The 22,501-nt window shown below is 40.7% G+C and overlaps 1 protein-coding gene across 1 annotated transcript in view; it reads right to left on the bottom strand.

Annotated features, from left to right (window-relative positions):
• Positions 1-22,501, bottom strand: part of DPP8 (dipeptidyl peptidase 8) — a 1,004,126-nt gene that overhangs the window by 125,728 nt on the left and 855,897 nt on the right. The window contains exon 17 of the mRNA XM_044077448.1: positions 12,641-12,793. Within this exon, the coding sequence (XP_043933383.1) occupies positions 12,641-12,793 (153 nt within the window). The remainder of the gene's footprint in view (positions 1-12,640; positions 12,794-22,501) is intronic.

The raw sequence follows: 22,501 nt of genomic DNA, 5'->3' as shown, positions 1-22,501 counted from the left end.
TTGATTTTTCCTCTTTGAGAGTGTAACCCAGGGAAGAGAAAATAGTTTTTACGAATTCCAGGTCCTTTAATAGCTGTTCCTGAGAACTTGTTTGAATCAGACAGTCGTCCAAGTATGGGTAAATCTGAATTTTCTTCTGCCTGCAAAAAGCAATGACTGGAGATAGGAACTTTGTGAAGACTCTGCAAGCAGTAGATAAGCCAAAGGGCAGAGCAGAGAATTGATAATGTTGCTTGTCCACTCTGAAATGAAGATACTGCTTGCAACTTTCCCTGATAGGGCTGTGCAGTGAAGCCTCTTTGAGATCCAAGGTTACCAGCCAGGAATCCTTTTCTAGTATTGGAAGCAACTGATGCAGAGTGAGCATTTTGAACTTTGGAATTATTAGAAAAGGGTTCAGAATGGAAAGATCTAGGATAGTATGCCGGGTGCCTTCTTTTTTTGGAACTAAGAACAGCCTGGAATAAAAGCCCTAGTCAACTTACAGAGTAGGAACTGATTCTATTGCTCCCAGATGAGACAAAGACAAAATTTGCTTTTCTACTTCTGCCCTTTGGTTTGCAGGAATGTCCGGGAATCCCTTGGGAGCTGGAAAGGTGTGGAAAGAAAACTTGTGCCCAAGGGACACCGTCCTGAGGACCCATTTGTCATCTGTGATAGTGGCCCAGACATCTGAAAAAAGGACTCTCCAGGCAAGCAAGAAAGTACAGTTGTGTACACTTACCATAAATGTAGATGTCTGAGTGTATTCACTGTTGCAGTCATTACATTTGGGGGTAATCTGCTGGCAGGTTGCCCTCAGTCGGCCTGATTAACAAAGTCTTGGGTCCTGTGTCGGCTGCTGTCCCTTCTTGCATGACGTCAGGTCGTCAGGGGTATAAAACATGCAGCCAACACCATTTTCATCAGTTTTTCTTGCCCCAGATGTCAGGTGCCCCTCAAATGTTGAGCAAAAAAAAAATGTATATATATATATATATATATATATATATATATATATATATATATAGATGTAATTTAGAACACAAAAAATATACCTCCAAATAAAAGCAAATACAACAAAAAGGCTTTTGAGCATAGTAACAGAAAGAAGAGGTATAAAAAGAGAAAAGTAGGGGGCTGGCGGGTGGGTAACCAGGACTGCAACAGTGAATACACTCGAACATCTATATTTATGGTAAGTGTACACAACTGTACTATGTTCTTCGTGTTTCACTGTTGCAATCATTGCATTTGGGTAGAATCCAAAAGCTATGGTTGGGAGGATGGACTTATACAGCATTAGGAGCAGCTATAAGGACCTGCACGACAGCAGTGGCAAAGCTTGCTCTGGATTTAGAGAAGAGAGGTAAATGGTAATGCTTGGTGAAAGTATTAACTGAGCTCCAGGCAGAAGCTTCTAGAATGTGTCTGGTAGGAACCCCTCTGAGAAAGGCTGCAGAAGTAGATGTAGCCCTGGTGGAATGGGATCTGATCCCCTTGGGGACAGGTTTACCATGATGCATGTAGCAGAAATGAATACAATGGCTTATCCATTTTGAGATAGTCTGCTTTGAAATAGCCTTTCCCTCTGCCCCTGCAGCAAATGCCACCAGTAGTTGCTCAGATTTTCTTAGAGATTTTGTCCTGTTCAAGTAGAATCTTAGTTGTCTGTCTACACCCAATGAATGCAGAATCCGCTCCCCCTTCTTCTGTGGATTGGGAAAGAAAGTTGGCAAATGAATGGACTGATTAAGAGTCACACTGGATACCACCTTGGGCATGAATGATGGATTGGTCCTGAGTGACACCCTGTCCGCATGAAAGATGATGAAAGGCTCCACTGCCATAAGGGCCTGTAATTCAGATATCCTTCTAGCTGAAGTGATTGCTAAAAGGAAGGCTGTTTTCCAGGAAAGACATTTTAAGTCTGCAGTTGCAGCTGGCTCGAAAGGAGGTAGATTGAGTTTCTCCAATACAAAGTTAAGGTCCCAGGCAGGGGTTGGAGCTCTCCAGGGTGGTCTTAAGTTTTTGGCCCCTCTGAGATACTGCTTTAGAAGAAGATGAGAGAAGGGGGGGGGGTTCTGTGTTGTAATGAGCTGAAATGGCTGAGACATGGATTTTTATGGAAGAGAAAGACAGGCCCATGTGAAGCATCTCAGTTAAGTATTACAAAATCTGAGGTAAACTGGGCACTGCTGTGCTCATCCATTGAGATTGATTCCAGGCACAGAATCTTTTCCATTTGTCAGCATAAGATTTTCTAGTACTAGGTCTTCTCTCCTCCAAAATTACATCCATCACAGGTTTGCTGAGGGATGCTAAGGGGGAATTTAAGTGATTAGCCAAGCTGCAAGATTCAATGTTTGGAGCTGAGGGTGCAGAAATTGGTTCTCCTGCTGAAACAGTAAGAAAAGTGTCTGAGGCAGGTGCCACGGAGAAATGTGTGACACACTGCGCAGGAGTGGGTACCAGTGTTGGCGAGGCCAGTCTGAAGCAATCAAAATTATTTTTGGTTTGTCCTGTTTGACTTTTAGTAGAACTTTGGAAAGCAAAAGCAGAGGAGGAAAGGCATAGACGGAGAGGTTTTTCCAGCTGGACAGAGCATCCACTTTCCAGGCTTTTTTGTGATGAGTTCTTGTGCAAAATTTGTCCAACTGGTAGTTCTGCGGTAAGGCAAAAAGATCTGTATCAGGGCTCCCCCATTTGCATGTCAACATGTTGAAAATCCGTGGTTCCAGCTTCCATTCGTGAGGGTCCTTGAGATTTCTGCTTAGTTCATCTGCCAGAACATTCTGTTTTCCTGGCAGGAATTGAGCTTGTAGTTGTACTTGGTAGCTCAAGGCCGTGTTCCACAATGCCATGGCTAGTCTGCAGAGGGGGTAGGAACATGTACCCCCCTGCTTGTTTATGTACCACATAACCGTGGTGTTGTCCGTCTTTATCAGTAATTGTCCTGGATGAAGGTAGCCCTTGAAGGCTGTCAGTGCATTCTGTACAGCTAGCATTTCTTTTTGATTGATATGAAGGTGCATTTGATTTGGGCTCCATTTGCCCTGAATGCACTTCCCTGCCAAATGAGCCCCCCATGCATAGTCTGATGCATCTGTAGTTAGGGTTTGGGCGGCAGTGGGTGGTGTGAATGGCGGTCCCTTGTTTTGGAGGCAGGCCTCTGCCCACCATAGGAACTCTAGGCGCAGGCAAGGTATGATAGGAAACATTGTTTCCAGGCTGTGACAATGATGACTCCATAAACTTTTTAAGTACCACTGAAGTTTCCTCATATGCAGTCTTGCATATGGAATTAGAAGAATGCAGGAGGCCATGAACCCCATGGCTTGCAGTATTTGCCTTGCAGATAGCAGGGTTTTTGTGGCCACCTGTTTGAAGTAAGTCACCAAGTGAATTTGATTTTCTGGTGTAAGGAAAGCCATCTGGGCAGTTGTATTCAAGGTTGCACCCAGGAATGTAATCTGTTGAGAGGGTACCAGTTGAGATTTCTTTTCATTTATGGTGTACCCTAGGCAGGTTAGAACTCTTTTTACAAATGCCAGATGTTTTAGAAGAATTGCCTGGTTTTCTGCCTGAATTAGACAATCGTCCAGGTATGGATATATTTGAAAATTTCTTTGCCTGCAAAATGCAATTACTGGAGCCAGGCACTTTGTGAATACCCTGGGTGCAGTAGACAAGCCAAAGGGCAGTGCAGAGAACTGATGATGCATGCAGCCTGCTTTGAAGCGTAGGAATGTTCTGCATTGGGATATGCAGGTAAGCCTCTTTTAAGTCGAGAGTTGCCAACCAGGCATCCTTTCCTAGCATAGGAAGTAACTGGTGAAGAGTCAGCATCTTGAATTTTGGAATGTCCAGAAAGGTGTTTGAAGTACACAGGTCCAGAATTGGATGCCTTGATTTGTCTTTTCTGGGTACCAGCAAAAGTCTGGAATAGAAACTGTGTCCCTTTTCCTCTTCTGGTACTAGATGAATAGCCCCCATGTTTAGGAGGGAAAGTACTTGTTTCTGAGCCTCTGCCCACTGATGTGGGGGCAGGTCTGGCCATCCGTTTGGTGTTAGCAATGTGTGGAAATGAAATCTGTATCACTGGGACACTATATTTAAAACCCATTTGTCCTGGTTTATAAGTTGCCAGTTATTTGAATGAAGAGCCAGTTTTCCCCCCAAAGGGTTGGCTAAGAGGTAAGTGCCTGGTAATTTCAAAGGGAAGTTATTGAGACCATTTACCATACGGTGGTGCCTTGTTGTTTCCAGATTTGAAAGTGGAAGCACCCCTTTGCTTAGTTCTGAAAGTCCCTTGGGACTGAAACCTGGTGCTTTTGGAATGTCTGGGTTTGGCCGTAGTAGCTCTGGAAGGAGCTGGAAAGGACCAGTTCTTAGTAGGCCAATGCCTACTAAATCTAGGAGGTTGCACTTGTAAGAAATCTTTCATAGTTTGCATAGATTTAGCTTTATTTTCCATCTTTTTTAGAACTTCTTCTGTCTTATTGCTAAACAGGCGGTCCTGCTGTAAAGGAGCATCCAAACGTTTTGCTTTAACATGAGCAGGCAGAGATTGCTCCTTAAGCCAAGCATGCCTTCTAAGAACAGACCCAGTAACAGCAGCCACGCAAGAGGCCTCTAAAGAATCAAAACCACATTGCAAAATATGTTTGCCAACTTGTTCAACTGAATGCAATAAATCCTGCAAATCTTTATTCTCCACACAGTCAGAGATCAACATCAGTTTCTGTTTAAGCAGTCCCAAGATATGCTATTGATATTTTAGCATATGGAATTGACAGTTTAAAGCCCTGATTGCCAAGGTTGCAGAAGTATAAACCTTTTTACTCCATCTATCCAGCGTCCTGGAGTCTCTATCAGAAGGGATAGGATTTTTAACAGTAGAAGCCTTAATGCCCTTGGGCCCCTGAGAAATAGTTTCAGGGTCCGCAACAGGATTTTTGAAACGGAATTTGTGGGACTCAGGAACCCTGTAGTATCTGTCTGGTTTGCTAGGGGCTGGAGGCAAGGAATCAGGGACCATACTGGATTCTGAAAACACATCATCAACAATATCTAGTACAGGAGGTATAGCCAAAGGCCTATGCCAAGGAAGAAGAAGGAAATCCCTAAGCCTCTTTTTGGATTCAGAGAAATCCTGACTTTCCCAATGGAAATGCTTCCTTAAGGTATGTAAAATTTCCCCAAAAGAGAAGTCCTCAGGCGGAGAAGCAGAGGGAATTGAATCCTCTGCATCAGCGTCCTCATAAGTAGGTATGGACAAATCCAGGTCATTAGAAGAGTCAGAAGAAACAGAGTCCTGTTCAGAAGATTCATAGTCAAATTCAATCCTAGGCCTCTTGGAGGCGGGGGGGGGGGGGTTGGGGTTGACTACCCCTGATATAGAGTAATTAAATCTTCAGCCATTTTGATAATTTGTTTTTTAGGCATAGGGGTCTGAACATGTGGCCTGGGCATCGGTTTTTTAGACACAGCTAGAGATTTAGGCCTTAGCACTGAAGTTGGAGTCGGTTTAATATGCAAGTCTGTAAGCCTGAATACACCCTCAGAAGCCGGTGCCTGCTCAGCGGCTCCGGACCCATCCAAGGTAGAGACATCTGCGGGTTCCAGATGTGAAGCATCTCGCGGCATACCGGACTCCAAATGGGTCTCAGTAGAGGCCTGCGAATCTGAAGTAGCAGGTATCAGGGGTTGCGAAAGCACCTCACTGAGTACCGGCGAACTGGCGACTGGCTTAGGAGAAGCATCGTTGGCAGTTTTGGACCTCAACGGCCTGTCTCTGTCTTTTTCTTTGCGTTTTTTCGGTATTCCAGTAGTCGGATGGCTAACCAACGTCATTTCTGGATAATTAAACCAAGAACTGAAATATTTTGAAGCAAAAATGTACCGACGACGGACAGCACGCTGATTAAATAAAGCACAAAACCGATAGCAAGTTACGTCGTGGTCAGGGCCTAGGCAAGGAATACAGTACAAATGAAAATCCTGATAAAGTATTTGCTTCCCACACGTAATACAATTATTAACTTTTACTGACATCGGTAAGGAGCAAGAAAAAGTTTCCCCAACGGGGTACTTAGCTTTTAGTTGAAGACATTGGTTCTGAAACTCGAAAATGAAAATTTCAAGAGTCGGCCGACCGGCACTTGCGAACTGCTTCTGCTTCGGGCACCGCGTGGCAAGAAAGACTGATGTAATGGCGTCGGCTGCATGTTTTATACCCCTGACGACCTGACGTCATGGAAGAAGGGACAGCAACCGATGCAGGACCCAAGACTTTGTTAATCAAGCCAGCCGAGGACAACCTGCCAGCAGATTACCCCAAATGTAATGACTGCAACAGTGAAACACGATGAACATCTGGTATAAGATGTGAGTGTAAACTGAAAACTAATAAGGACAGAAACTGGTATAAGATGTGACTGTAAATTGAAAAACAATTAGGTGAGAAACTGGTATAAGATGTGAGTGTAAACTGAAAACCAGTGAAACTGGGTACTTAATGAATAAAGAAAATCTCTGTTGTGATCTGCCATAAATTTTCCTTACAAAATATGATGCAAGTCATTATTTCTTAACTCAGACATGTTTTATATATGTGACTGACGCGACTTAAATGATAAGATTTGATGGGAATTGTTAATGTTATGAAATGGAGTACTAAAGAGTACATAGTCACAATATTACTTTATGTTTTAAGTTTAAATTTAATTTGCAAGATGAAAGATTGTTGCATTTTATGAAACATGAATAATATTTATGGATATATTAGAGCTGTTTTAATAATAAATTAGGCTCAAATTTATATAACATATTAAAATTTTGACTTTGTACGATGTAAGCAAATTTAACTCAAGGAACCCTGCTGTGTATTAACTTTATCTAGGTAAATATAAGGCTGCCTGTGCTAGAAATTAGTTTTTAACACACCGACAGAGTTGCCCTTGCACTCTAAGGACCACTTACTAAGTCGTCCACTGTACTTTTCCTGACCAGTAGATTACACTGTATACGCCAGTTACTCAGACGTCCTGGCTGACAGGTTTCTGCATTCAGGAAATGATAGAAAACCTGTCCTACTTTGTACCTCTCTGCTAATTGCTTTGTATTGGTTATAAGCTGATTGCTCACTGTTATAATTTGACCTGAGCATCTCTAACCAAGGATTCCCCAACATCTAATCCTAATCCTGCCCAGCAGAAATGTATTAAAATACATCCACGTTCACCTTCAAACCCGTATCCACATCCTATATAAAACTTTTAAACAAACTCAAACCATGCTCTAATTATACTGATGACCTTCCAAGTGAATACTTTAAAACAGTAGCTGACAGCATTGTCTATCCTGCCTCAATTCTTATAAATAGGCCAGTTCAAGAATCCTATGGTCTTTTTCTCTGGAAAAAGTCACACATTATCTTTCTGCACAAAGGCAAAAATGCAAAAGACAGTACTAAACTTTAGACTTATAGCAATCTTCTCCCCTCTCCAAAATACCTGAAAGATGTATTTAAAAACAATTGCTAAACTACTTCATGGAGAAAGAACTCCTATTCCCCAGACAACATGGCTTCCATCCTTCCCACAGTACTAACACTGCACTTTTAACGTATACAGATACTGTCAATAAAGATAGCGATAATGACAAACCAGTCTCCTCCTTATTTCTAGACTTGTCTAAAGCCTTTAACATAATTTGTCGCAGCAAATATCTACCTCAAATATCCTCATTAGGTCTCTCTCAGCCCACCCCTCTGTGATTTAAAAGCTACCTAGCCAATAGGCATCAGTAAGTGAAATGGCACTGCACCCTATCCCCATACCTCCCAGTCATCACTGGTGTACCACAAGGCTCTATCTTTGGTCCACTCCTCTTTAGCATTCTCACCAACACCCTCCATACATCCACATGTCAGGGCCTCGTAATGCACTACACAGATGACTTCACACTTATTTGTACATATGACAATGTGGAACACCTCCAGAAAATTACTCAGGAAGCTCTAACAGCAACTGAAGCATGGCTTTATAACTCACAACTCATGCTCAACCATAAACAAATACTATTTTCCCCAAATCTCTCTCCCATTAAAAACAAATTCTGAAGTCCTCTCTCTTGATAATACAACCATTGAAGTCACTTTTCATAGCAAATTATTAGGGATGATAGTGGATGATAATCTTAAGTTTGATCTGCATATAAAAAAATTGCATAAGAAAAACTCATCAAAAACTAGGGATACTTTATAGAGCCAAAAACTTTCTCACCAACACAACTAAAGCTACACTTGCCACTACTTACCTCCTCCCCACACTTCTTTATGGTGCTCTCATCCTTACTAACCTTCAGGCATCAGAAAAATCAAAACTTGAACAATACTATAACAAAATTGCTAAATTTGCAGCAAATAACCCTTTCAGAACCCACCACTGCATAGCACTAAGAAGCCAACTGGTTAGAACTATTCCATCAAGTAACATATACACAGTTTCTTACCACCTATAAAATCCAGAACCTATCTGCTTGTCCAGTCCTAAATAACATTCTACACAACTATGTCCTTAGTCAGTCATTACAATCTAATAACCAAAAACTACTGTCTGTCCACAAACTTCAAGTCTGCTTGGCATTTTCTGTACTCGTACTATGTTGCTAAAGCCTGGAACTCTTTATTTCTATCCATTAGGTCAATAACCCCCCTCCCATCCTTCAAAACCATTCTGAAAGACTTCCTAGCCAAAAGCTGTCTCTGTTGTTGCTCAACACCAGGATAAACTATATCCCTAAACGTGAGCAAACACCTATTCATACCATACATCTCCTTACTCTCTCTTCTCTCACTTCCTTCTTCTTCTATCAGCTGCTCCCGTTAGGGGTCGCCACAGCAGATCAACTGTTTCCATTTCTTCCTGTCCTCTGCATCTTGCTCTGTCATACCAACCACCTGCATGTCTTCTCTCACCGCATCCATAAACCTTATCTTAGGCCTTCCTCTTTTCCTGTTACCTGGCAACTTCATCCTTAGCATCTTTTTCCCAATATTCTCTGCATCCCTCCTCAGCACATGTCCAAACCAACGTAATCTTGCCTCTCTGGCTTTGTCTCCAAACCTTCCAACCTGGGCTGACCCTCTGATATACTTATTCCTAATTCTGTCCATCCTCGTCACACCCAGTGCAAATCTTATCATCTTCACCTCTGCAATGTCAAGCTCTGACTCCTGTCTTTTTGTCAATGCCACTGTCTCCAACCCATATAACATAGCTGGTCTCACTACCCTCTTGTAGACCTTCCCTTTCACTCTTACTGGTACTCGTCTGTCACATATCACTCCTGACACTCTTCTCCACCCACTCCATCCTGCCTGTACTCTCTTCTTCACCTCTCTTCCACACTCACCATTACTCTGAACTGTTGATCCCAAGTACTTAAACTCATTCACCTTCGCCACCTCTACTCCCTGCATCCTCACCATTCCTCTATCCTCCCTCTCATTCACACACACTTCCTTACTTATGTCAATTTCTTTCCCCTGGCTTTCTCTCTAAATATACCAGAAGTCTGTTTTTCTATCACTTTGTATTGCAATTCCTGTTTGTATTATACTAATGTACCTTTAGTTTCTCTATAAACTGGCTAAACTTTCTCTATTAAATCATTCTCATATGACTTGTATCAATTCTTAACCAATGTATTCATATTATGTCTAATTTGGTATAATTATTTAAACTGCATTTGCTTTTTGTATTATTTTTAAATACTGTTAAATTACTGTTCTTAAAATGTTTTGTAATACACTGAAGCTTTTCTCCCCAGGCCTCCACTGAAAATGGCTCCTACCCAGTTAGACTTTCCCAGTAATCAAATGTCATTAAATAACTAAATAAAACAGTTTAGTCCATCAAACAGAAAACATACTCGAGCTCTAAGATATATAAAAGGTCTGTAGTGTTCTGCTGCAAGTCAGCAATGTGGGGGAGTGTTATAGAATTGTGTGGTTTTGTTAGTTGCTTAGACTGAAAGAATAACTAACATTTGTTGCTTATGCCAGCTATTCTATTTTGCTTCATACATCAAAACAAAAAAATAGGGCTACATTGAGATATTTTCTACGGTGAGTGGAATAAGGAATGCTGTCTGAGGAATTCATAGTTAAGATCTATGTAAGATAACGCTTGTGCAAGGAAGAATCTGATACAGGAAATTGTACAATAATATAAATTTGTTCCACAGTCAGACCAATTATGCTTGAATGAGCGTATGAGCAAATGTACCCACACAAGGATGATGTTAATTTAATTAAAATGTATTTTATTATCTGGATTTCCCAAAATGGTTTGTACATGTAACACTTATGAGTATGTAACAAGTTCTACAAAGAAGATTACAAAATTAAATACATAAGAAACTGAATTACGCACCTTCTACTGAAGGTACCTGTGCTGAGATTAGAAATGATGCCCAAGAACTGTAAGTTAGCAGTATTAGATGTTACATCACTGTACCACCCATACATCTGAATTTATCCTGGAAAATATGGGAAAAAAAACTACAACAACAAAAATACAATAAAACTGCATTTATTCACTGATAAACCACAGTAAACTTTAAAAAGCAAATGGAAATCAAAGCATAACTATACTGTATTAGCCTTTGTGTTTATTTGTTTTAAACAGAAATTATACATAATTAAAATTAAACAAATGCCGGGTTCTGCAACATTAATGTGAGACCTTATATTGAAATTTTGATACTTAAAAAAATAAAATGATTTAAACTAAACAATAACAAATTCCAAAACTTGCCATTACAACTTAGTAGGATTTTTGCACAAAGGCCTTGCCCCTTGCATTCTCCAATGTGAGGGGCTGTTCCCCATCTCTATTACTTACACGTATTAACTTTGAGATAACTGTACTATGGAGTACGTGGAATACTCTGAGATAACACAAACTCGTACTTTGTATATACTCTTGAGATATTTGCAGATGCAGTTCTACTGTTCCAATGACCTTACGGTCCACCAAGTTTCAAAAGCCACTTATATATTTGACAATATATAAAGATGCTTGTTTGTTCATTTTTATAACTTATATTTATATTTAATAGTAATGTTAATAAGCCAACTGTGCAGGATCCACCCAGGCGTTGGTTCGAACCAAATCAGGCAAAACCTTCTGATAGAACACAGAACACAAGCCAAAAAAGCACTTGAAAGTACTAGAAAGCACTTAAAAGCACTAAGAAATTCTTCAAGTATTCACTCAAATGTCTTTTCAGACCACAAGTTCTTTCAGACCATTCCTTCCAATAAATCCAAATGCGTAGTAAACAGTAGCTTTTATTTACTCAAGTAGAAGTGGTAAGCGCTTTCGCTATGTAGCTTTTTCAAACCATAATGATATATATATATATATATATATATATATATACGTATAAGCACCTCCTTATTACATCTAATCAGACAATAAAACAATAAATCAATTAACTTAACCTCAGTTTTTAAAGAAATATTCGAATTTCAAATTTTAAGTACCTTAATAGCTTAAAAACTGTTCAATTAAACTGCATATACTTACTACAATTCTAAAAACAATATATAATTAATTCATATGCCTGAGGTTTAAAATAACATTACTATTTTATGTGTTTCCTTTTTATACTGTGCAGGTACCTTTGTTTGCTAGTGGTACTTTTTATTATTTATCCATTTATATATATATTTATATTTAGTTTTTCTGTTTCTTTCCTAAGATCAATACAATATGCTTTTTATGTACAAATAATGCTCATGTAGAGGGTTGTTCCTGTTGTTTTTTTCCAAATGTATGAAGAATTAAATAAATGAAATTAAAAGCAACAGTCTAAATGGCAAACATAATGGCACTACACCTAATCAGAAAGTGAAACAAGAAAATTAATTATCCCACACTGGTGATACTTTACAAAATAAATAATGCAATCCACTTAGATTTTATAAGAAACAGATAATAAACTTACATGTTATGTCAACATATACTGTAAATCACACCCAGAGTTACAACCTTCTCGGACCACCTCATAAAGTGAAGGGACCTCATGATCAATATGAAATAAAACCAAGTGAACAATGTGTAACATTAGACAGACACTGGATTGTCCCATTTCTCTGTAACTTACAATATGTATCGTCTCACAAAACAGCTTAGTTGTGCAGTATTTATCTTCTCAAAAAAACATGTTAGTTGTGCATTTCTGTTCTTTCTTGTTATTAAAATGCTGCAGTGCTTTTGATCCCCAGGTCTCTACTGAAAACATGCTTGAGTCATTCAAAACATCCCAATCATCAACACAAACAAATAATTATTTCATGCAAAGAAGTACACAATAGAGTAAAGAAACTACAATAAAATGCTAATTGTTAACACAGACATTTAATTTAGAAACAAAAGAGACTATAAGAATTTGTAAACATGCTGTGTTGACGGACTTCTAAATAATTTTTCAGTCTACATAATGTGAAGATGTCTAAGATGCTCACTGAATACAAACTTCCACTGTATCCATCTCAGAAGTAAACATCTGCACTTCATATCTATTCCTCTCTGTATATCAACAAAACTTTTATGTAACAAAAGCATTTACCTCGTATCTGACATACCTTAAAGATTTCAGGATGAAGTATTAGACCAATGAGAGACAAGTAGCCTCCATAAGACCATCCATGAATTCCGACTCGTTCCATGTCAATGAATTTACATTTTGATGCTATATACTGCAGACCCTCAACCTGATCGGCAATTTCTACTTGGCCCTGAAAAAATGTTAAAAGGAAAAAAAAATCTCAGCAAGAAAAAAATCTTTTCTTTACTTTTTTTCATTTAAATATACTTATCAGAATATATACTAAAGTAAAAGCTTGTATGTAGCTATGGTTAAATAGGTTATTAAGGATTAAAGAGTAAATGTAACAAAAATAGGTAAATATGACTTTACTAATTGTGAATATCATTACATTTTATGTATTTTAATATATACATATATCTTAAAATAATTTACATTTATATACTGATACAGTAAGGTACAATAAAACAGCTAAAGGAGTAGCTGAATGGGTTAAAATATGTCTATAGGAGGTTTCTAGGTAATAGGCTCATCCAAAGTTTGGAAGTTTGAGTGGAACCTTTAGTTAAGCCTGCAAATGAAAACCTTCAGCAACTACAGAAGGTCAGATCTTGACTACTCTGCAGTGAAGATACTGTACAGTATCCTTTGGAATTGTGAGAGAAAGAAGCCATCATGAACAGAGGCAAGAAACAGCCTGAGGTGAGTATTAAGAAAGTACAGTTGTGAACACTTACCATAAATGTAGATGTTCGAGTGTATTCACTGTTGCAGTCATTACATTTAGGTAATCTGCTGGCAGGTTGCCCTCAGTCAGCCTGATTAACAAAGTCTTGGGTCCTGCGTCAGTTGCTGTCCCTTCTTCCATGACGTCAGGTCATCAGGGGGTATAAAACATGCAGCTGACGCCATTACATCAGTTTTTCTTGCCCCAGATGTCAGGTGCCCCCAAATGGGGAGCAAATAAAATTAAAAACACAAAAATATATCTCCAATCAAAAGGAAATACACCAAAAAGGCTTTTAAGCATAGTAAAAGAAAGTAGAGGTATAGCCAGAGAAAAACAGGGGGCTGGATGGAGGGTAACTAGGACTGCAACAGTGAATACACTCCAACATCTACATTTATGGTAAGTGTACACAACTGTACTATGTTCTTCGTGTTTCACTGTTGCAGTCATTACATTTGGGTAGATTCCCAAAGCTATGGTTGGGAGGAGGAAATTATACAGCATTAGGACTAGCTATAAGGCCCTGCAAGAAAGCAGTGGCAAAGCCAGCTCTGGATTAAGAGAAAATTGGTTAAGTGATAATGCTTGGTGAAAGTATGTACAGAACTTCAAGTAGCAGCTTCTAGAATATCCCTGGTAGGAACACCTCTGAGAAAGGCTGCAGAAGAAGATGCAGCCCTGGTTGAATGAGATCTGATCCCCTGGGGGATAGGTTTTCTATGGTGCTTATAGCAAAAATGAATGCAATGGCTTATCCATTTAGAAATGGTTTGTTTTGAAATAGCCTTCCCCTCTGCCCCAGCAGCAAATGCTACTAGCAATTCTTCAGATTTTCTTTGAAGTTTAGTTCTGTCCAAGTAGAATCTAAGTTGTCTGTGCACGTCCAAGGAATGCAGAATACGTTCCCCTTTGTTCTGTGGATTGGGATAGAAGGTTGGCAAATGAATGGACTGATTAAGAGCCAAACTGGAAACCACCTTGGGCATGAAGGATGGATTGGTCCTCAGAGATACCCTGTCCACATGAAAGATGAGGAAAGGCTCCACTGGCATAAGGGCCTGTAATTCAGATATCCTTCTAGCTGAAGTGATTGCTAAAAGGAAGGCTGTTTTCCAAGAAAGAAATTTTAAGTCTGCAGTAGCAGCTGGCTTGAAAGGAGGTAGAGTGAGCTTCTCAAAACAAAATTAAGGTCCCAGGCAGGGGTAGGAGCTCTCCTGGGTGATCTCAGGTTCTCTGCCCCTCTGAGATACTGATTGAGCAGGGGATGAGAAAAGAGGGGTGGTTCTGTGTTACAGTGAGCTGAAATAGCTGAAGCATGGATTTTAATAGAGGAAAAAGACAAGCCCTTGGGAAGCATCTCATACTGCAAAATCTCAGGTAAATTGGGTGCTGCTGTGCTCATCCCTAAAGATTGGTTCCAGGCACAGAATCTTTTCCATTTGTCAGCATAAGATTTTCTAGTACTAGGTCTTCTCGCCTCCAAGATGACATCCATCACAAGTTTGCTGAGGGATGCTAAGGGTGAATTTAAGTGATTAGCCAAGCTGCAAGGTTCAATGTTGGAAGCTGAGGGTGTAGAATTTGGTTCTCCTGCTGAGACAGCAAGGAAGGTGTCTGAGGCAGGTGCCAGGGAGATATTTGTGACACACTGCCCAGGAGTGGGTACCAGTGTTGGCGTGGTCAGTCTGGAGCAATCAAAATCATTCTTGGTTTGTCCTGTTTGACTTTTAGCAGAACTTTGGAGAGCAGAGGCAGAGGGGGAAAGGCATAGACTGATAGGTTCTTCCAGCTGAAGGACAGAGTATCCACTTTCCAGGCTTTTTGGTGGGAAGTCCTTGTGCAACATTTGTTCAACTGGTAGTTCTGGGGGGAGGGAAATAGATCTATGTCTGGGCTCCCCCATTTGCTTGTCAACATGTTGAAAATCCATGGCTCCAGTTTCCACTCATGTGGGTCCATGAGATTTCTGCTTAGTCCGTCTGCCAGTGTATTCAATTTTCATGGAAGGAATTGAGCCTGTAAGTGCACTTGGTAGCTCAAAGCCATGTTCCACAATGCCATGGCTAGTTTGCAGAGGAGGTAGGAATGTGTACCCCCCTGCTTGTTTATGTACGACATAACCGTGGTGTTGTCCATCTTTACCATTAGTTGTCCTGGAAGAATGTAGTCCTTGAAGGCTGTCAGAGCATTCTGTACAGCTAACATTTCTTTTTGATTGATATGTAGGTGCATTTGATTTGGGTTCCATTTGCCCTGAATGCACTTCCCTGCCAGGTGAGCCACCCCCCCATGCATAGTCTGAGGCATCTGTAGTTAGGGTTTGGGCGGCAGGGGGTAGTGTGAATGACAGTCCCTTGTTTTGGTGGCAGGCCTCTGCCCACCATAAGAACTCCAGGAGTAGGCAAGGTATGATAGGAATCATTTCCAGGCTGTGACAATGTTGACTCCATAAACTTTTAAAGTATCACTGTAGTTTCCTCATATGCAGTCTTGCATATGGAATTAAAAGAATGAAGGAGGCCATGAACCCCAAGGCTTGCAATATTTGTCTTGCAGATAGCATGGTTTTTGTGGCCACTTGTTTGAAAGTAAGTTACCAAATGAATTTGCTTCTCTGACGTGAGGAAAGCCATCTGGGCAGTTGTATTCAAGCTTGCACCCAGGAATGTAATTTGTTGAGAGGGTACCAGTTTTGATTTCTTTTTGTTTATGGTGTACTCCAGACAAGTTAGAACCTTTTTTTTTTTTACAAACCCCAGATGATTCAGAAGAATGCCTTGGTTTTCTGCCTGAATTAGACAATTGTCCAGGTATGGATATATTTGAATATTTCTTTGCCTGCAAAATGTAATTACTGGAGCTAGGCACTTTGTGAATACCCTGGGCGCAGTAGACAAGTCAAAGGGCAGTGCAGAGAACTGATAATGCAAGTAGCCTGCTTTGAAGCATAGGTATCTTCTGCAAGATTTCCTGATTGGGATGTGCAGGTATGCTTCTTTTAAATCTAGAGTGGCCAACCAGGCATCTTTGAGAAACCAAACACAGCAAACAAACTAGGAAAATGAAATACAACCAGCATGCTAGTGTCCTCCTGAATTGCACAAAAACACTGTAAATCCACTCGAAACACAAAGTCAAGTAATGGAAATCTTCACGAAGGCAACATAAAAAATACTAGTTTATTAGAATGCTTTAAGTGCTTTTCGTTTGCTTCAATCAGCTAAACTTCATCAGAAACGTTATAACCATAAGTTTAAGAGTCTCCTTTTATAGGCTCAGCTGATCATTAATTAACCAAACTGAAACACTAAAAGGCACAGTAGCAATGAACCTAAACAACAAAATTGTAAAGCATAAACCAATACTGCAGCAACTTTGTACATACATTAACATAAACAAAAACTACAACATATAAAATATAACAAAAAAATATATATATGTTATAACAATAATATATTATCAGTGTTGGTGTGGGAAGACGTCAAACAGCTATATACTATAACTTGTAAAACCAGTTATACCTTAAAGCTAATAAGGTAGAACAAAGGAATCCACTGGAACTTCTATTATAAAATGACAGTAAATACTCGCTATACTGATTTAAACAATGAGTATGAAATAGCTTATACCCTAAACTATCCTGACTTCACTTCTTTAGACTTTTTAGTCTAAGGATACTACTAATAGAACAAGTATCGTTCAAACCTGGTGGGTAACAAACATTAAGCCTGACCTGCCAGTTTAGTTCGAGTTCCTCTAATTTCAATGGTCTGGGCCCTCCTCTATTGTCAACCTTTACTTGATCTATAATAATAAATTTAAAGGTATGCTCTTGGTTAGTGCAAGAATGTTTAGCTAAAGCATTATCCAACTTCTGTTTTTTGATTGCATATTGATGTTCGTATATCCTATCGCGGAGCCTCCGCTCCATTTTACCCACATAAAAAGACGGGCACAATTTACATCTTGCAATTATTGTAGATTTGTCGATGTGACCAATAATTTCATCATTAATGGTTCACAGTATAAAATCAGAAACAGATTTAATTGCAATTCCAACTTTGTTGTTTATCTTGCTAGATGTAAATTGTGCCCGTCTTTTTATGTGAGAAAGGACCAATTCTTAGTAAGCCAGTGCCTACTAAATCTTGGAGGTTGCACTTGTAAGAAATCTTTTACAGTTTGCATAGATTTAGCTTTATCTTCCATCTTTTTTAAAACTTCTTCAGCCTTATTGCCAAACAGGCAGGCCTGATTTAAAGGAGCATCCAATAATTTTGCTTTAACATGATCAAGCAGAGATTGCTCCTTAAGCCAAGCATGCCTTCTAAGCACAGACCCAGTAACCGCAGCCCTGCAAAAGGCCTCTAAAGAATCAAAACCACACTGCAAAGTATGTTTTCCAACTTGTTCAGCAGAATGCAGTAAATCCTATAAATCTTTATTTTCCACACAGTCAGAAATCATCATCATTTTCTGTTTAAGCAGCCCAATAATATGCTGTTAATATTTTAACATCTGAAATTGGCAGTTTAAAGCCCTGACTGCCAAGGTTGCAGAAGTATAAACCTTTTTACCCCATCTATCCAGCACCCTGGAGTCTCTATTAGAAGGGGTAGGATTTTTAGCAGTAGAAGCCTTAATGCCCTTAGGTCCCTGAGAAATGGTTTCAGGATCTGCAACGGGATTTTTGAAAAGGAACTTGTGGGACTCTGGAACCCTGTAGTATCTATCAGTCAGGTTTACTAGGAGCCGGAGGCAGGGAATCAGGGGCCACACTGGATTCTGAAAACACATCATCAGCAATGTCTAGTACAGGAGGTATAGCCAAAGGCCTATGCTGAGGTAGAAGAAGAAAATCCCTAAGCCTCTTTTTTGAATCAGAAAATTCCTGACTTTCTCAGTGGAAATGCTCCCTTAAGGTATGTAAAGTTTCTCCAAAAGAAAAATCCTCAGGGGGGGAAGCAGAGGGAATGGAATCCTCTGCATCAGAACACTCATAAGTAGGTATGGACAAATCCTGGTCATTGGAAGAGTCAGAAGAAACAGAGTCCTGATCAGAAGATTCATAGTCAAGCTCAGCCCTAGGCCTCTTAGAAGGGGGGGGGGGGTTGACTACCCCTGATTAGAGTAATTAGATCTTCAGCCATTTTGATTATTTGTTTTTTAGGCATAAGGGCCTGAACATGTGGCCTGGACGTTGTTTTTTTCAGACCTAGATCGAGATTTAGGCCTTAGTATTGAAGGTGGATTCGGTTTAATATGCAAGTCTGTAGGCCTGAATACACCCTCAGAAGCCAGTGCCTGCACAGCGGCTCCGGACCCATCCAAGGTAGTGACATCCGCGGGTTCCATAGGTGAAGTATCTCGCGGCATGCCGGACTCCGAATGGGTCTCAGTAGAGGCCTGCGAGTCAGAAGTAGCGGTATCAGGGGCTGCGAAAGCGCCTCACTGAGTACCGGCGAACAGGCAAATGACTTAGGAGAAGCGTCAACGGCGGTTTTGGACCTCGATGGCCTGTCTCTGTCTTTATCTTTGCGTTTTATCAAAATCCCGGTAGTCGGATGGCTAACCGACATCATTTCTGGATAATTAAACCGAGAACCGAAATATTTAGAGGCAAAAATGTACCGACTATGGATAGTGAGCTGATTAAATAAAGCACAAAACTGACAGCAAGGTACGTCGTGGTCAGGGCCTAGGCAAGGAATACAGTACAAGTGAAAATCTTTATGAGGTATTTGCTTTCCACAAGTAATGCAATTATTAACTTTTACTGACATCGGTAAGGAGTAAGAAAAAGTTTCCTCAACGGGGTACTTATCTTTAAGTTGAAGACTTCAGTTCTGAAACTCGAAAACAAAAATTTCAGGAGTCGGCCGACCAGCACTTGCGAACTGCTTCTGCTTCGGTCCCCGCACGGCAAGAAAGACTGATGTAATGGCGTCGGCTGCATGTTTTATACCGCTGACGACCTGAAGTCATGGATGAAGGGACAGCAACCAACGCAGGACCCAAGACTTTGCTAATCAGGCCAACTAAGGGCAACCTGCCAGCAGATTAACCAAATGTAATGACCACAAAGTACAGTTTTGTACCTACCATAAATGTAGATGTCCGAACTGGATAGCATCTGCAGTCATAACAACTGGGTTGTCCTGTCGTCAGGCAGCCCTTCAGTCGGCCGGATTCCAAAGTCTGGGTCCGGCTTCGGCTGATGTTGCACTTCACCCGACGTCATCTCTGCTGGCCTCCGGGTATAAAGGCATCAGCCGACGCCATTTTCTTCAGTGTTTCTTGCCCCAGATGCCAGTTGCCCTTCCTGGAAGGCTAATTTTTGGATAAATGCCAATGTTTCCAAAAGGATAGAAGGCAAACTCAGAAAATAAGCATGTATGTACATATATACAAACAAATACACCATAAGAGACTCCCCCCCACTAGCTAGCTATTAGGAGGGTAAATACCCTAGGAGTACCACAGAGGGGAAGGAGGGAGGGTAATCCTGACTGCAGATGCTATCCAGTTCGGACATCTACATTTATGGTAGGTACAAAACTGTACTATGTCCTTCATGGATGCATCTGCAGTCATAACAACTGGGTAGAATACCATAGCCAACTAAGGGAGGAGGAAAAATAGATTATGGTGGTTAGGATCCCTTGCAGCACAGCAGAGGCAAACCCTGCTCGGGATCTGGAGTACAAAGGTAAGTTATAATGCTTGGCAAATGTATGCACGGAGGTCCAAGTAGCCGCCTCAATAATGTCCTTGGTTGCCACTCCTCGTAAGAAGGCTGTGGTAGTGGCTGTTGCCCTTGTAGAATGAGGCCTTATGTTCTGTGGAATTGGTTTTCCATGGAAGGAGTAACAGAATTGTATGCAATTTCCTATCCATTTGGAGATTGTCTGTTTAGAAATAGCTTTTCCTTCCCTTCCTGTTGCATAGGCTACAAAAAGCTGGTCAGTTTTCCTGCTACTTTTGTTCTGTCCAGGTAGTAGCGTAACTGTCTATGTACATCCAAGGAATGCAGCATTCTTTCCCTCTGTTTTGTGGGTTGGGAAAGAAGGTAGGTAGGTGGATTGCCTGGTTTAAAGACACTCTGGATATCACCTTAGGCATAAACGTAGGATTAGTCCTCATGGACACTCTATCTTGGTGGAAGATTAGGAAGGGCTGTACTGCCATTAGGGCCTGAAGTTCAGAGACCCTCCTTGCTGAGGTTATTGCCAGTAGAAAAGCAGTTTTCCACGATAGATGCTGTAGGTCCGCTGTAGCTGCTGGTTCAAAAGGTGCGAGTGTCAATTTTTCTAGCACAAAGTTCAAATCCCAAGCTGGCAATGGTGGTTTCCTTGGAGGTTTCACATTCTTGATTCCTCTGAGGAACTGCCTGAGTAAAGGATGTGAAAAGACAGGTGGGTCAAAGCTGTATTCTGCTGAAATAGCTGATGCATGTATCTTGATGGAGGAATAGGACAGGCCTGAATGTAGAAGCTCTGCCAGATACTCCAGAATGTTAGCCATATCAATAATTGACACGTCTTTTCCTCTTTCAGTGTTCCAAATGACAAAAGTACAGTTTTGTACCTACCATAAATGTAGATGTTCGAAGATCTACATTGCTGCAGTCCTAACACTTGGGGTAGTCCGCTGTCCCAGTCGGCCCGAATACCAAAGTATAAGGCTGACGTCGGTCAAGGCGCATTAGTCTGATGTCAGGACGTCAGGGTACAAATGCGCATGACCGACGTCATATCCTCAGTCTTTTCTTGCCCCAGATGTCAGAAGACCCTAAAAAGATAAGGCCAAAACCAAAAAACACCAAACACTCCTGTACCAAATATATGTACAATATATACAAATTTACAAAAGTACAACCCCACCCACACAACCACCCCTAAACACAGAGGGGAAGGAGGGAGGGTAAATTGGACTGCAGCAATGTAGATCTTCGAACATCTACATTTATGGTAGGTACAAAACTGTACTATGTTCTTCATCTCACATTGCTGCAGTCCTAACACTTGGGTAGAATCCCAAAGCAGAGGTAAGGGAGGCTGGCAAATCATAAAGAAGCAGGAGCTGTCAACATTCCCTGCAAAATAGCCGTAGCAAAACCAGCCCTAGATTTAGAGTAGAGAGGAAGGTGGTAATGCTTAGAGAAAGTATGCACTGAACTCCAAGTAGCTGCCTCCAAAATATCCTTAGTTGCCACCCCTTAGAAATGCTGTTGAAGTGGCAGTAGCCCTAGTGGAATGAGGCCTAATCCCAGCTGGAATCTCCTTGCCATGATGGGAATAACAGAAAGCAATGCAAAACCCAATCCACTTAGATATAGTTTGTTTTGACACAGGCTTGCCCTGAGAACTCAAAGCAAAAGAAACAAACAACTGCTGAGACTGCCTAAAATCCCTAGTCCTGCTTAAATAATAACGCAACTGCCTGTGTACATCTAAAGTGTGCAAAATCTTTTCCCCTTATTTTGGGGATCTGCATAAAAGTAGGCAAATGAATAGTTTGGTTTAAAGCCACACTAGAAACCACCTTAGGCATAAAGGAAGGATTAGTAATGTAATGATACCCTATCCTTATGGAAAATCAAAAGGCTCAACCGCCATAAGGGCCTGCAATTCAGAAACCCTTCTTGCAGAAGTAATGGCCAACAAAAAAGCAGTCTTCCATGACAAGTATTTCAATTCAGCAGTAGCCGCAGGCTCAAAAGGTTGTAGAGTAAGTTTCTCCAACACAAAATTGAGGTCCCAAGCAGGAGTAGGAGCTCTATGTGGGGGTCTTATATTCTTTGCCCCTCTAAGAAATTGCTTGAACAAAGGATGAGAAAACAATGGTGGGTCACAATTATAGTGAGCTGAAATTGCTGCAGCATGAATCTTAATGGAAGAGAAAGACAAACCTTTGTCCAATAACTCAGTAAGATATTGAAGAGCCACACTCAAATTAGGCTCAGAAACATCCAAATCCTTTGCTGCACTCCAAAATAAAAATCTCTTCCATTTGTCTGCATACACTTTACGTGTACTAGGTCTTCTGGCTTCCATAATCACATTCAAAACTTGTTGAGGAAGTTGAGACCTGCTGTGGTTCAAAACAGAATATGCCAGGCTGTTAGATGAAGAGAGTGAAGCTTGACATTGAGTAGATGACCGTCCC

The sequence above is a fragment of the Protopterus annectens genome, chromosome 7.part0, assembly GCF_019279795.1.
Source record: "Protopterus annectens isolate FY-2018-M chromosome 7.part0, PAN1.0, whole genome shotgun sequence".
NCBI classification, from domain to species: Eukaryota; Metazoa; Chordata; order Ceratodontiformes; family Protopteridae; genus Protopterus; species Protopterus annectens.
This window is presented reverse-complemented; position numbering and strand designations above follow the sequence as displayed.